Source organism: Oryctolagus cuniculus, chromosome 9 (assembly GCF_964237555.1).
Source record: "Oryctolagus cuniculus chromosome 9, mOryCun1.1, whole genome shotgun sequence".
NCBI classification, from domain to species: Eukaryota; Metazoa; Chordata; class Mammalia; order Lagomorpha; family Leporidae; genus Oryctolagus; species Oryctolagus cuniculus.
Window position 1 is genome coordinate 35,211,957 of NC_091440.1, and position 15,206 is coordinate 35,227,162.

General features: G+C 35.3%; 1 protein-coding gene across 22 annotated transcripts in view; it reads left to right on the top strand.

Moving 5' to 3' along the window:
* The window catches only part of MYCBP2 (MYC binding protein 2), a 304,484-nt gene that overhangs the window by 89,974 nt on the left and 199,304 nt on the right, over positions 1 to 15,206 (top strand). For 20 of the 22 annotated variants that reach the window (XM_051850575.2, XM_051850577.2, XM_051850583.2 and 17 more), the window contains 4 exons: positions 686 to 890; positions 7,661 to 7,806; positions 8,127 to 8,228; positions 14,250 to 14,357. In XM_051850575.2, the coding sequence (XP_051706535.2) occupies positions 686 to 890; positions 7,661 to 7,806; positions 8,127 to 8,228; positions 14,250 to 14,357 (561 nt within the window). The remainder of the gene's footprint in view (positions 1 to 685; positions 891 to 7,660; positions 7,807 to 8,126; positions 8,229 to 14,249; positions 14,358 to 15,206) is intronic. The other 2 variants (XM_051850581.2, XM_070048698.1) reach the window with 1 other exon arrangement.

A 15,206-nucleotide genomic window follows, 5' to 3' on the forward strand; every position in this document is an offset into this window, starting at 1 on the left:
AACCCATTGTGCCACAATACCAGCTCTGAGAGGCATCTTATAAATGAGGAAGAGAGCCCAAGAACCCTGAGCATATGAGGACACAGGATATTTGAAGAATAGAAGGAATTTAGGGTTCATGTGGATTGTGGTTTCCTTGGAAGAAATGAGGTTGAAGGAAATGGGGAGCCATGTTGTGACTGTCTCTTGCTGGGGGGTTTTGTTCTTCCAAAGATATTGGAAGATACTGGAAGTTTGAATATAATCAGTTTATCAGGTAAATATCTGTGTTAGGAAGCTGATTGCTGGCAGTGGGAGAGTTTTCTAGAGTTGGAAAACCCTTGGCTTAGAGTGGTGTGGTTAGGATGGCTTCTTTGATCTGTTGAACGTAAGTGTTGGTCTAAGAGTGGAAAAGAGAAACTAGAACCAGAAAAAATTTAGAAGTATTATTGCCAGAAAGGAACAGCTAAGAGCTGTTTGACAATAGCCTTCCCTGCTTCCTGTGTAGCAAGGAAATGAAGATAGCATTTAGTGGTCTCTAAATTAAAATGTACTTTTGTCACTCTTACATTTTATTATTATGTTGTAAAAATCACTTGGATTACTATGGTGTCCTTTTTTTTTTAAAAAAATTGGGGAATGTAATTACTCATTTTTAAGGCATGGAAATAATCTACATAAAATTATAAATTGATCTGTCAAATAGGATTTGGAATCGAAAATATGGCAACAGCAATGGATGAAGACCTGGAGGAAGAATTAGATGAAAAAGATGAGAAGTCCATGATGTGCCCTCCAGGCATGCATAAGTGGAAGCTGGAGCAGTGCATGGTGTGCACTGTGTGTGGAGACTGTACCGGTTACGGAGCCAGCTGTGTCAGTAGTGGGCGTCCAGACAGGGTTCCCGGAGGGTAAGACAAGGATTGTCGCTGAAGAAAATGTGCAGACTACTTTGTTTTTCTAAATTTTTCCAGAGTAAATTCTACCATATTGTTTCTTTAATGCATATTTCTGTGTACCTACAATTTTTTTTTTTTTTTTTTTTTAGAATTTATTAATTTGAAAGGCAGAGTAACAGAGAGAGGAAGGAGAGACACAGAGATCTGCAATCCACAGATTTCACTCCCCAAATGGCCACAATGGCCAGGGCTGGGCCAGGCTGAAGCCAGAACTCCATCCTGGTCTTCAATAAGGATGGCAGGGGACCAAGTATTGGGACCATCTTCTGCTTTCTCAGGCACATTAGCAGGGAGCTGTGTTGGAAGCTGAGCAGCCAGGACACAAACCTGCACTCCAATATAGGTTGCTGGTGTTGCAGGCAGTGACTTAGTCTGCTGGGGCACAGGCTGGTCCCAAATATTTAACAATTCTTGTAATTATTTACCATTATACTAATTTCTGATTTAGTGTTATCGATAAAGTTGATTTTCTTTCCTTTCATTTACTTTAACCATTACTCTTTAGTAGTCAAGTGCTTCTTCCCAAATACTGCATGAATCTACTGTTGGGTTTATTTCTAGGTTTATACTTGGCCTTAACCAGATCTTATCTAATAGACCTTTTCTTTAAAGCTATTGAAATATAATTATTATTTTAGAAATGTACTTTCTTTAATAGCATAAGCAAATTATTTTACTCTTTATCAAAGAACAATATCTATTCCATGGAGAATTATGTTTGGCACTGTTTTTTAGTTTTAAGGACCTAATATTTATTTTAAAATTTAATTTGGATGCAATAAAAACGTTACGAAATTTTTTTTCAAACAGTGGTAGAATAAAGTTTATTCTCCTGATCTTTTCTCAAACTGTTTCCATTAAAATACACTATCCCTAGTTTCTTAGCTTGAGCAGCTGATAAATATATTAAGTGAATCCCTGAATTCTTTGTTTTCTCCTGAAATTATTCTTTGTGTGCTTTTTATCTTCAGAGACAGATTCTAAAAGTTATTCATAGGCTTGTATGTATATTGCATACCCAAATACAATAATTCAAAAGCTTTTTTTTTAATTTGAGAGGCAGAGAGCAAGCACCTCCAACTGCTTACTGGTTCATTTCTCAATTGCCTGCCATGACCAGGACTGAACTGAGGTGAAAGTTGAGAACTGAGAACACAATGAGTAGCAGGAACCCAACCACTTAAGATATCGCTGTTGCTTCCTAGGGTGGGCATTAGCAGGAAATTGGAGTCAGGTGCAAGAACTGGGAATCCAGCCCAACTACTCTGATGTGTAACACGGGCATCCTAAGGAAAGGCCCCACTCACAATTTTTTTTAAAGAATATTTATTTATTTACTTTCTTTTTTTCTTAAGATTTATTCATTTATTTATTTGAAAGTCAGAGTTACACAGAGAGAGGAGAGGCAGAGAGAGAGAGGTCTTTCATCCGCTGGTTCACTCCCCAACTGGCCGCAACGGCCAGAGCTGCGCTGATCTGAAGCCAGCAGCCAGGAGCTTCCTCCAGGTCTCCCACGCTGGTGCAGGGGCCCAAGGACTTGGGCCATCTTCCCCTGATTTCCCAGGCCATAAGCAGACAGCTGGATCAGAAGCGGAGCAGCTGGGACTGAAACCGGTGCATATGGGATACTGGCACTGCAGGAGGTGGCTTTACCTGCTGCACCACAGTGTCGGCCCTATTTACTTTCATTTTATGTGAAAGACAGAGATCCTCTATCTGCTGGTTCACTTCTCATGTGCCCCCAACATTCCCAGCAGCCAAGCCAGAGGCAGAAGCCTAGGTCTTCCACATGGTTGTCAGGGAACCAAATACTTGATCCATCATCTGCTGCCTCCCAAAGTGCCAATTAGAAGGAAGCTAGATTAGAGGCAGAGGAACCTAGACTTGAATCAGGCACTCCAATGTGGGATGCAGGATCCCAAGCACTATACAAAATGCCTGCCCCTGCTCCATGCAATTTCTTTTTTAATGAAGCAAAATGAGTATATGATGGAGGTAACATAGGAATATATCACGAGACACTGCAAGTTATTTAAGATGACTTCAACTGTTAGAAATTTGTAACTATATATCTTAGAATAGATTTGAAGTTGAAAACTATTTTCCCGGCCGGTGCCATGGCTCACTTGGCTAATCTTCCGCCTGTGGTGCCGGCACCCTGGGTTCTAGTCCCGGTTGGGGTGCCGGGTACTAGTCCTGGTTGCTTCTCTTCCAGTCCAGCTCTCTGCTGTGGCTTGGGAGTGCAGTGGAGGATGGCCCAAGTGCTTGGGTCCCTGAACCCACATGGGAGACCAGGAGGAAGTACCCAGCTCCTGACTTCTGATCGGCGTAGCAGCCATTAGGGGAGTGAACCAACGGAAGGAAGACCTTTCTCTCTGTCTCTCACTGTCTGTAACTCTCTCTCTGTCTCTCTCTTTCACTGTCTAACTCTGCCTGGCAAAAAAAAAACATTTTCCCAATTTTTTGTTGTGGTAGAATATACATGATGAAAAATTGGCCATCTTAACTTTTTAAGAGTATAGTTCTGTGATATTAAATATTTTCATAATGTTTTGCAGCTGTTATCACCATCCAGCTTCTTATCTCTTTTCATCTTACAAAACTGAGACTATACCCATTAAACAATTAACTCCCAATTCTTTCCAGTCTATAGCCCTTGGCAGCCATCTTTCTACTTTCTGTCTTTATAGCTTTGTCCAAGAACTTTATATAAGTGCAATCCTACATTATTTGTCTTTTTCTGACCAGCTATTTCATTTAGCATAATGTCCTTAATTTAATCATGTGTAGCATAAGTCAGGATTTCCTTATTTCTTAATGGCCAATAATATTCCACTGTACATATACACACCAAATTTTGTATCATTCATTGATTATTGATGGACACTTATGTTGCTTCCAGATTTTTACTTTTGTGAATAATGTGCTGTGAGCATGGATTTGTGAATATTTTTTTGATACCCTGCTTGCCTTTTGGATGTATTAGGTAACTTTAAAAAGTCTGGAGAGTAATGGAATGAGAAGATATGTTTATTTTAGGGTAAAAACAATTTGAATTCCTTGGAAAGTTTTTTCATAATACACATTTTCCATGAAGTTTTTGAAAACACCTCCTGTACCCAAAAGTGGGAGTCCTAGACTATATAATTTTTCTGTTTTTAATGTTTTGAGGCACCACCATACTGTTTTTGCACAGTGACTATCATTTTACTTTCTTACCAATGGAACACAGGTGTTCCAATTTCTCTGTATCCTTGCCCACACTTGCTGTTTTTGATTTTTTTTTTGGTAGTAGCCATCCTAATGATATAGCTTGGAGTTGAATTTCTGTAGTGATTAGTAATACTGATAATCTTTTCATGTCCTTAAGTGTCTATATTAAGGTCTGCTTTTTGAGAATTATCTACTTAGGTTCTTTGCTCATTTTTTAGTTGGATCATGATTTTTTGGTTGAAATTTTTGTTCTCTATATATTCTAGAATATATACCAAATGAAAAATTACATCTGTGGGTTATCTTTTAGTTTGTTGATATCATCTTAAAAAAAAAAAAAAAGACTGATTTATTTATTAGAGAAGCAAAGTGACAGAGATTTTCCATCCACTGATTCACTCCCCAAATGGCCTCAAACAGCTGGGGACAGGCCAGGCTGAAGCCGGGAGCCAGGTTCTCCATTCTACTCACCCAATTGGATTGCATGAATTAATGTACTTGAGCCATCGTGTGCTGCTTTCCCAGGCACATTAACAGTGGAGTAGCCCAGGACTTGAACTTATAAGGGATGCAGGTATCCCAAATGTCAGTTTAACCTGCCCCAGTTTTGCCTTTGGATACACAAAAAATTTTAATTTTTCATTAAGTCCAATTTCTCTGTTTTTTCTTTTGTTGTTATTATATTTTTGGTGCCAAAACTAAGAAATCATTATCAGATTTAATATTGCAAAAATGTTTGTCCTGTTTTCTCCCAAAATTTTAATAGTTTTAAGTTTTAAATTTAGGTCTTTAATCCATTTTGAGTCAATTTTTTATAAAGTGTTTGATAAGGGCTCAACTTCATTGTTTTGCATATAAATACCTGATTCTCCCAGCACTATTTGTTAAAAAGACTGACCTTTTTCCCATTGAATGGTGTTGGCACCCATGTCAGAAAGTTGTTGACCATATATTTGAGGGTTTATTTCTAGGCTGCCTGTTGTATTCCCTTGACCTACATGACTATCTTGAGGCTAGTAGCACATTTTTGATGGCTGTAGTTTGGAAAGTTTTGAAATCAAGAAATGTGAGTATTTTGTTCTGCTTTTTCAAAATTCCTTGGTTGTTTAGAGTCAGTAGGAATTTTAGGATATGTTTTTCTACCTCTTCAAAAATTCACTTGGATTTTGTTAGTTATTCCCTTGAATTTATAGAGTACATTGGATCATATTGACGTTTTAGCAATATACTAATATAATACTAACAATACAGTAATACTAATATAATATAAAAATACACTGCTAAATATTTTGTTCTTTTATATGGTTTAAAGTTATTTTGTAATTTCTGTATTAGATTGTGAATATTTAGAAATGCAACTGATTTTTGCACGTTGACTTTGTATTCTGTTACTTTACTAAGTTGATTTATTAATTCTACCATTTTTTTCATGTGGACTCTTTAGAGTTTTCTACAGATGAGAATATATTATGTGTGAACAGCTATAGTTTTACTATATCCTTTCAAATTTATGTGCCTTTTATTTCTTTTCCTTGCCTAATTGATCTCGTTATACTTTCTGTAACATATTGAATAGAAGTGGCAGAAGTGGTCACCCTTGTCTTAGTTTTGCTCTTAGAGGAAAAGTTTTCAGCCTTTCACTGTTAAATATGATACTTGATTTTCATGTATGGCTTTTATTATGTTGAGGTGGTTTCCTTCTATTTTCAGTTTGTTGAGTTTTTTAAAATCATGAAAGTGTATTGAATTTTGTTTGATTGCTTTCTACATTAATTGATATCACCTTTTCCCTTTATTCTGTTAATTTGATATGTTATATTAATTTTCACATGTTATAGTCCAGGAATAAATTCTACTTTGGTCTATTTTTTTTTAATATTCTGCTGAATTCTATTTGTTAGTATTTTGCGGAGGACTTTTTCATTAATATTCATAAAGAATATTGGTTTGCAAGTTTCTTTGATTTTATTTTCTTGTAGTATCTTTGGCTTTGGCATCAGATAATAGTGGCTTCATTTAATGAGTTATGAAAAAGCTTGAGAAAGACTGGTGTTATAAAAACACTATTTTAAAAATAGTATTCATTAGTTCATTGGGGCATATTATCGTTTCATAGTTTTTACTCTAGTAAATGATCCTCCAAATTGTTATTAATCTTTTGGCCAACTGCTTGTGTCCCTACAACCCATGTGGGAGACTCAGATTGAGTTCTTGGCTCTTGGTGGCCTGGCCTAGCCCCAACTATTGCAACCACTGGACTAATGATCCAATAGATAGAAGACCTCTCTCTGTCTCTGTCTCTCTCTCTATCCTTCCCTCCCACCCTCCCTCTCTGTCCATTTCTCTCTCTCTCTCTCTTAGTCCGTCTTTCAAATAAATATTAAAAAACTAACAAAAATATCCCTGTTTTTAACAGCTAGGAGTTCACAGGTGCCTAACTACATCTTTCAAACTGTTGCAGATAGATCATTCCTCTTGTACTCTACATATAAGTGTAATCAAGGGCCTGTCCAGCCTGTCCAAAGTTTTTAAAGATTGATCTAATGAATGGCATGAAAGCTATGATGTCTGGAAACATTTACAAAATACAAGACTAACATATTAGTTCTTCATTGACCCTCTCCACAACTTCTTGGGGTGTACTTTCTATTTGTTATAAACAAATGCCAAACAAAAAAGGACAAAAAGAAGAGGAAAAACAGGAAATTGGACACAATGGAAAGGCAGAGTGGGAACTGATTGCATATAAAGCGGAAGAAGGGGAAGGACATTGTGAGGTTAACATGTTCTGCTCATTCACTGAAGGTGGCCAACACCTCCATTGTAGCATGCAGTGTGTGCTGCTTCTTTGGCCAACCAATCCATCTTGGCCACCTAATACTACTGTGCTTCACTAAAGTTGAAAAGTTTTATTCACTGTTGATAGGGGCCTTGGCAATCTCAGAATCCATTTGTAATTTTTATAGAAATATACCAGTTATGATGCTAGCATTGTTGCACAGCACATTAAGCCATACTTACAATGCTGGCATGCTATATTGGAGTGCTGGTTCAAGTTCCGGCTGTTCTGCTTTCCACCTAGCTTCCTACTAAAGCACAGAAGGTGGCCTAAATACTTGGGTACCTGCCAACCATGTTGGGGTCTGGGATGGAGTTCTCTGGCTCCTGGCTTTGAAATGTCCCAGACCTGGCTATTGCAGCCATTTAGAGATTGACCATCAGATGGAAGATCTCTTCCCCTTTCCCTCTCTCCTTTTCTCTGCCTTTTAAATAAATAAATAAATCATTAAATAAAAAACCAATTGTATCTATTAGAGATTAATGAACTCTTGTTTTTAATTAGTTTTCTGTACATACCTTTTCTTTAAAATTGAAATCCTTATCTGATGGGGGTATTTTCATTACTGACTCATTTAATTTAATCTAACAAATACGGAAAAGAAGTGTACACAGAATAGAGTTTTAAGTACAGACCGGAAGGATTTCACTTAACCTCTTCTTTTTAAAAGGATTTGTGGTTGTGGTTCTGGAGAATCAGGATGTGCTGTGTGTGGATGTTGCAAGGCTTGTGCAAGGGAGTTGGATGGTCAAGAAGCACGACAAAGAGGAATTCTCGATGCAGTGAAAGAAATGATACCTTTAGATCTTCTTTTAGGTAAGTTGGTTGAGTGTACTAACCATTTTGTCCTCAACTCAGTAACTCTGGGAGTGTACACAATTCTGTTGGATACATGCTAAATATTATAATAGTAGTCAGTATCATCCCTATGGTAACCAACGAAACAGGCAGTTCATTAAGGAACAAGATTTGTTTTGTTTTGTTTTGTTTTGTTTTTGGCTAAGAATTCTTGTAGTAAAACTAATCTGATGTTTTGGACAATGTTTTTCTTGAGTTTTGTTTAGGTTTGTAATAGCTATTATATAACACATTGTATAACATATGTTATATGACTTTGTTTTGTGTTAATCATCTAGCTGTTCCAGTACCCGGGGTTAACATTGAAGAACATCTTCAGTTACGACAAGAAGAAAAACGACAGCGTGTGCTCAGAAGACACAGACTAGAGGAGGGAAGAGGTAAGATGTAGCTACAGAGAAAAAGTGTATGAAAACCCATTTTCTTACCCTAGACTGAGACTACTGAAAAGTTCATGGACTAGGCTGCTTTGTTAAGAAACCATTACACTTGAAATTGATAACCATCTGACAAATCATGTAAATAATGGGTGAAACTCTTCAGGATATTAGAAATTATGCTAATAAGATATACTTAATTCAATTGGGATTTTATACCATAAGACAACCATATTTAAAATATGCCTTTTCTCAGGTATCACTGATATTATGAATGGAAAAATCTTTAAAATTAGATTCTAGGAACTTTGATTCTTCACCCAGACTTAAGATTCATCTGTTTGACCAAGGAACAAAATTTAGTTGAATGTGTTTTTTTCATTTCTGTGTCTTTTGTCATTCAGGTCTGTTATTAGCTAGGCATAGTTCCCATACACTTCCTTCAAATCCAGCTCACTAATAATAATTTTGTGTGTGTTTTGTGAAAAGCTGATTTTAGCTATCTGCAAAAAGAGTTAATAGGAAAGTCCAAAGGTACTTTTCTTTTATTTTTTTTAATTTGCAAAGATATGTTTAGTGTTTATCTTTTCATTGTTTATGATCATTTCTTGGCTTGAAAATTATAACTGGTATTCCAAAGTATACAACCAACAAGCTGAGATACATCTTTAATTACTAAAACTATTGTTGCCCAATAGAATCTTTTCTTTTTAAGATTAAGATGGATTATTTCAGAGCTCTGTGATTTATTTTGCTGCTAGGAAAAAATCTAGATTAGAAGTAGTCATTGGGACTGAATTTTAAAAATACTTACTAGAAATGATTTGGTATTTGCTATACAAGATATATTTCACGTATTATCCATTTAACAAACATGCACTTTTTTCAAGCTGTTCTTTTTTTAGTGTAAAATGAAATAAGTACTAAAATATATAGTACATATGATAAATTCGTTTTTTATTAAACTTAAATTATAAAACATGTTTAGAACACAAGTTTTTCTTCATGACATCTAATAAACAGTGTGAATATTGGCTTTTAAGTTTGGCTATGTTTAAATGAAATCACTGCCCTTAAGAGATATTTAAATGAAATTAGTGTGTATACTGACATTATTTCCATAATATGAATATATAGGGTGTTTCCTAGGAAATAGGGTAGTATGTAAGTTCTGGGTCTTTATAACAAATTACAATTAGACACCAATGTTTTTATATTAATGGCATGATTTGCTTAATGTTAATATCAACATTATCAATATGTGTTTTTTTTGTTTGGGGATATTAGATTGAGTCATATGAGTTGACTTAAAATTCCAGCAATCTCATGGGTTGCAAAGAATAGCCAGTCAATATGATGATATTTACTTACAAAATGCTGTGTATCTTGTTATTGTTTTTTCCTCTTATAAAAATAGGCTATTCTCTATGTATAGTACTCAAAGTAAAGAAACATTGAATTATGTATTGGTAATTCAGCAAAACTTGATGACTACAGAATATTCTTTGACCATTTATTTTAAAAGGTGTCATAGACCTTTAAAATATTAATTTTAAGCTCTAACCACATAAAGGTTAAGAAACTCCTCTTAGTGAAATTTTAAGAAGAATGATATTCCTGTATTTGATTTTTTCAAACAAACTGGTTCTAAGCTTTTGTGTATATGTTGTGAAAGTAGGCTTCATGTACAGTTGTGAATATATAAAGACACTTCAGTGAGAACACTTTGTTCAGGTTACTGGTGCACAAAATTTTGTCTTATCTCCATTTTTTGGTTGAACTCTTTTGTACTCATATCATCCTCTTCATGTTTGTTAAAATAGAATATGTAATAAATATCTTCTCTTGATCAGTTGAGTTCTTCACTAAGGATTTCAGTTACCATGGTCCTTGCTTTGTGCAGTACTGAAATTAACCAGAACGTATACATATAAGAACCACAACCTTTCTTTGTAATGTCATCATAGTTGCTGTGGAATCATGCAGAGGGAGGACATAGTTCCTATATATGTGTTTTAGTTAACACAGTACTGTGAAAAGTGTTGTCTGCTTTTAGGTTTTGCTTATTTTATAAAAATATTCTTAAAGAAGAATTCTAACTATGTATCCATTTTTAAAAGGTCCAACTTCAAAATCATACTCAATGACTTTGGAACTACTTACATGAAATCATTAAAAAACAGTATCTTATAGGACACTTCGTTGATCTTATTTATTTCCTCTTAGCACTCCCTTAAAGGAATTTAATATGAAAACCAGTTTTTATAAATAAAATGAAGTATTTGCAGAGATACACTCAGTTACATAGGGAAATAGCTTGATAGTAAATACCAGCATATTAATATTTACGAATTTTCCAATAATCATGACTTCATAAATAAAATAGGAGTTATGTATTAAACTTGAGTTTTCCTTTCTTACAAAATATAGATAAGTTTTAAGGAATTTTTTATACAATATTTTTACTCTAAGCAGATGGAAAAGTCATTGTCAGGTGCTGTGCCTTTTGTCTTAGAGGCCAGCATCACTCTGGGCCCTTGTTAGCAAGCCCAGTTCTCAGGCCCACCCCACCCTGTTGATTTGGGTAGCAGAGCACAGAAAGTTGTCCTAACCAGCCTTCTGGGTGATGTTGATAGTGCTCTAGGTCACTGCACTAGGTCAGTGTAGTTCAGTTTGTTCTGCTGGCCTCTTACGTCAGAATCATCTGTGCCTAACAAATTTCTGGGTTCAGGGCCCTGGAAATGGACCACATTCTGCGGCTCTTCTCTGGTGTTGTGTAGAGAAGATCGTCAGTTTTGCTCTGTCCTCATGAGGAAAACAAATGTCAAATTTTTGGTGTTCCAGCTGCCACATATATTTGTCTTTTGTTTCTTGGTCTCTGCTTGGTATTCTAATCATTATACTCCTGAGTAATTGGCTTTTCTGTGTGTTAATGTTTCAAAATTTCTAAAGTAGATTATGTTAAATCATTTTATTGACTTGTCTCATTCTTTACCAAGTCTGTGTTGACTGTTTCAAAATTGATCAGAATTTCAGGACCTAGGCCTTGGACTGTAACCTCACTTAGTCAGCCTCAGGCCTATTGTAATTTAGTCTCTGATTCTCCTATACAAGAATGGGTTATTGAAACCATAGACAATTTTATTACTTGTTTGGATAAATTTAGAACTTTTGTCTTTAAATTTATATGTTATTAATCTTCCAGATAACATTTTTCTTGTTTATCTTCTTAAGTATCAACAGTACTCATTGACAAATCTTCAGTAGTGTCAGTGATTAGTTTGTTTTAGATTACATGGGGTCGATTGATTGTCTGGTACTTCTGTTAACTTAATAACTGAAGTGCTTACTCAGTGGAATTCTTAACCATAAAACTCTAAATCTACAGAGTAACTAATGGATGAGTTTGTCAATGATCTTATCTTTATATTCCTGTTTCAGAATTCTATTATTTGGAAACCTAAATAATATTTGTTACTTTTCCTTCCTTCTTTCTTCCTATGAGTCAAATCAAAGTCTCATAGTGATGAGCTATAGATGGGGTAAGTGTTTGTCCTGGCTTGCTCAGATCATTCCCATTTTATGCCAACTGTCCAGGCATAGATCTTTTTTTTTTTTAAAAGATTTATTATTTATTTGAAAGCAGAGTTACAGAGAAGCAGAGGCAGAGAGAGAAAGGGAGGGAGGGGAGGGAGGGAGAGAGAGAGAGAGGTCTTCCATCTACTGGTTCACTCCCCAAATGGCCACAATGGCCAGAGCTCTGTCTATCCAAAGCCAGGAGCCAGGAGCTTCTTCCGGGTCTCTCACGTGGGTGCAGGGGCCATCTTCCACTGCTTTCCCAGGCCATAACAGTAAACTGGATCGGAAGTGAAGCAACTGAGACTTGAACCGGCATCCATATGGGATACTGGCAGCCATTTGGAGGGTGAACCAACAGAAGGAAGACCTTTCTCTCTGTCTCTCTCTCTCTAACTCTGCCTATCAAAAAAAAAAAAAAAAGAAAGAAAGAAAGAAAAAAAGAAATGAAGCTCAATTTATATACTGTTAGCTTGAAAATAATTGGTACCACATTTTTGGGAAACAACACTTAATTCTTCTGTTAACATTACATTAACATGAATCATGGAATATATTATTCTGTTTTTTTCATAGAATGGTGCTACTTGCATTTTTGTCTTTCTAGAAACATAATTGAAAGGTTTATTTTACCCATTTTAATACTTAATGAAAGATATTGGCAGTTAATTAAACATTTGTCAAATTTATTACAAAGCAGTAGTTTCCATTTGTTCTGTCATTAGGAAAAATTACACTGAAGATCAATTGAAAGTCATGAACAAATTTGTTTTAGTTAAAAATGTCCATTTATTGTATATTATTTCTTTTTCAAAAATTGTAACTTACCTGTCAAATTAGGAGTGCTTTAAAATTTGAAGGCATTTTCTTTTTTTAAAACTTTTATTTAATAAATATAAATTTCCAAAGTATAACTTTTGGATTACAGTGGCTTTTCCCCCCATAACTTCCCTCCCACCCGCAACCCTCCCATCTCCCACTCCCTCACACATCCCATTCACTTCAAGATTCATTTTCAATTATCTTTATATACAGAAGATCAACTTAGTATATACTAAGTAAAGATTTTCACAGTTTGCACCCACACAGAAACACAAAGTGTAAAGTACTGTTTGAGTATTAGTTATACCGTTAATTCACATAGTACAACACATTGAGGACAGAGATCCTACATGGGGAGTAAGTACACAGTGACTCCTGTCATTAACTTAACAATTGACACTCTTGTTTATGGCATCAGCAATCACCCGAGGCACTTGTCATGTATGGAGGCCTCTTGAGTTTGCCAACTCTGATCTTATTTAGATAAGGCCATAGTCAAAGTGGAAGTTCTCTCCTCCCTTCAGAGAAAGGTACCTCCTTCTTTGATGTCTTTGATGGCCTGTTCTTTCTGCTGGGATCTCACTCACAGAGATCTTTCATTTAGGGTGTGTTTTTTTTTTTTTTTTTTTTTTTTTTTTTGCCAGAGTGTCTTGGCTTTCCATGCCTGAAATACTCAAGGTTTTTTTCAGCCAGATCTGAATGCCTTAAGGGCTGATTCTGAGGCCAGAGGAAGGCATTTTCAATGTTGCTAAAACTCAGGGAAACTAATTCTGTTCTGTAAGGAAAAAAAATCAAAAATTTAAGGTTCAAGTTAAATTTCTGTTTTCCCCAAGAAAAATGTTAATGGGAAGAAGTGATTTTTTAAATTTTGTTGAAATAATTTGACTGCAGATTTTGTTCCTTAAATACTAAGTAAGTTGCAAGAACTAATTTGTGTGGGAATATATTTGTGTATGTATATATGTGTCCTTATGATACTTAAGAAAGAAATGGTTTAATGAAACATGGTTAATGGTCTTCTAAAATGTTACTTGGATACTGTTTACTGTCAATGTCAAGCTGTGGTTGTCTTGGTTTCTGCACACACACAGGGCCATAGAAAGTTTAAATTTTTCCTTTGTTTTTGATCAACTGGTTTCCCTTAACCTCTGTTACAACATGTCAGTAACATTTTAATCTTGGTTGTATTGCAAGATTGACTCAGACAGTAAACCTGGAAGATCTTGTTAAAGCTTAATAATTAATTTAACACTAGTTGGTTTTTGGTATTTCAATAAGATGTTTCTTTTCAGTGATTTATATGGATTACTCAGATTAAATGTATATGATTTTTAAAAATTGTAAGATAATTTATTTGAATTGAGCTTATTATCTGTTTGAAACTAGTCACTGCTCAATAATTTTATAAGTATAAAAGATGAGATTTGTACTTTATATATTATAAGGTATTAACTTGTTTGTAGAGGATGAATCGGTTATGTTTGGTGGTGGGGAATTTGGAAGAAAGTATAATGTCCAAAGCAATTAAGAATAAATTTTTATATATTTTAGTTTGAATTATTTTGTTCATTGTAGTGTGTTCATCTTGTGAGCTTTTCTATGCACATACGAAATGTTTCTCCTCAGGCCCCCTTGTATTTGCTGGTCCTATTTTTATGAACCATCGAGAACAGGCTCTAGCCAGACTCAGATCCCATCCAGCACAGCTAAAGCATAAACGGGACAAGCACAAAGGTATTTGGTCTTCCTTATCAATGAGGTGGGGTACTTTCCCAGCTTCTCCACTCATTCGAATTTCATCTATGGGAAACGCACAAACTCGGTTCTTCTACTTTGCTTCTGTCGTTGTTATGTAGCCTGAGGAGAAAGAACATGCTGAAAGTGGTACTGTTGGTCAGTGACTAGCATGCTTCTTGTTTCAATTTTTGTTGTTGTTAAACTTCTATAAAGAAAACATTTTGTAATCTTCCATTTCCTTTCAATTTTCATGAAGTTAAGGGAAAGTGGAAAAAAATAAGCACTGCTTTTTATTTTTCGTCCTTTATTATCTGCTGTTAGGTGACTGTGATCTGTCATTTTTCAGTCTTTAGGGTTTATTTTGGTTTTTTAGTGGGGGAGCGAATAAGAAGGTGTTTATATGCTCTAGATTTAACAAAGTTACTAAATTCAGTATATAAACTGCAAAGACTGCCTTTATAGTTTTTTACTATTTTAATGTGCTACATTATATATACAACATACATGAATGTATAAATATTTGACATTTGAGGGTCATGTGTAAGCAGGGGTAAGCAAAGTGTGAATCATGTAGGCCTCCTGTAGTTCTCTGGCCTCTTCCACCAAATTTGTGAGGGGCTAGTTCTAAATGTTGTAAAGCATGCTTGTTTTCTGTTAAGCCACTATCTTTGGGTCAGCTAACATCAGGAAAGAATTTCATTTAAAGAAATTATAAATTTATATATCAATTCTGTCTTGAAACTGGCATGTTAACCAGGGGCTTTTCATTGCTGGTACACAGCCACTATATTCTTCAATGCCCAAGATAAGCCCTGAAAAGTAGAATATGAACTTTTAAAAACACAG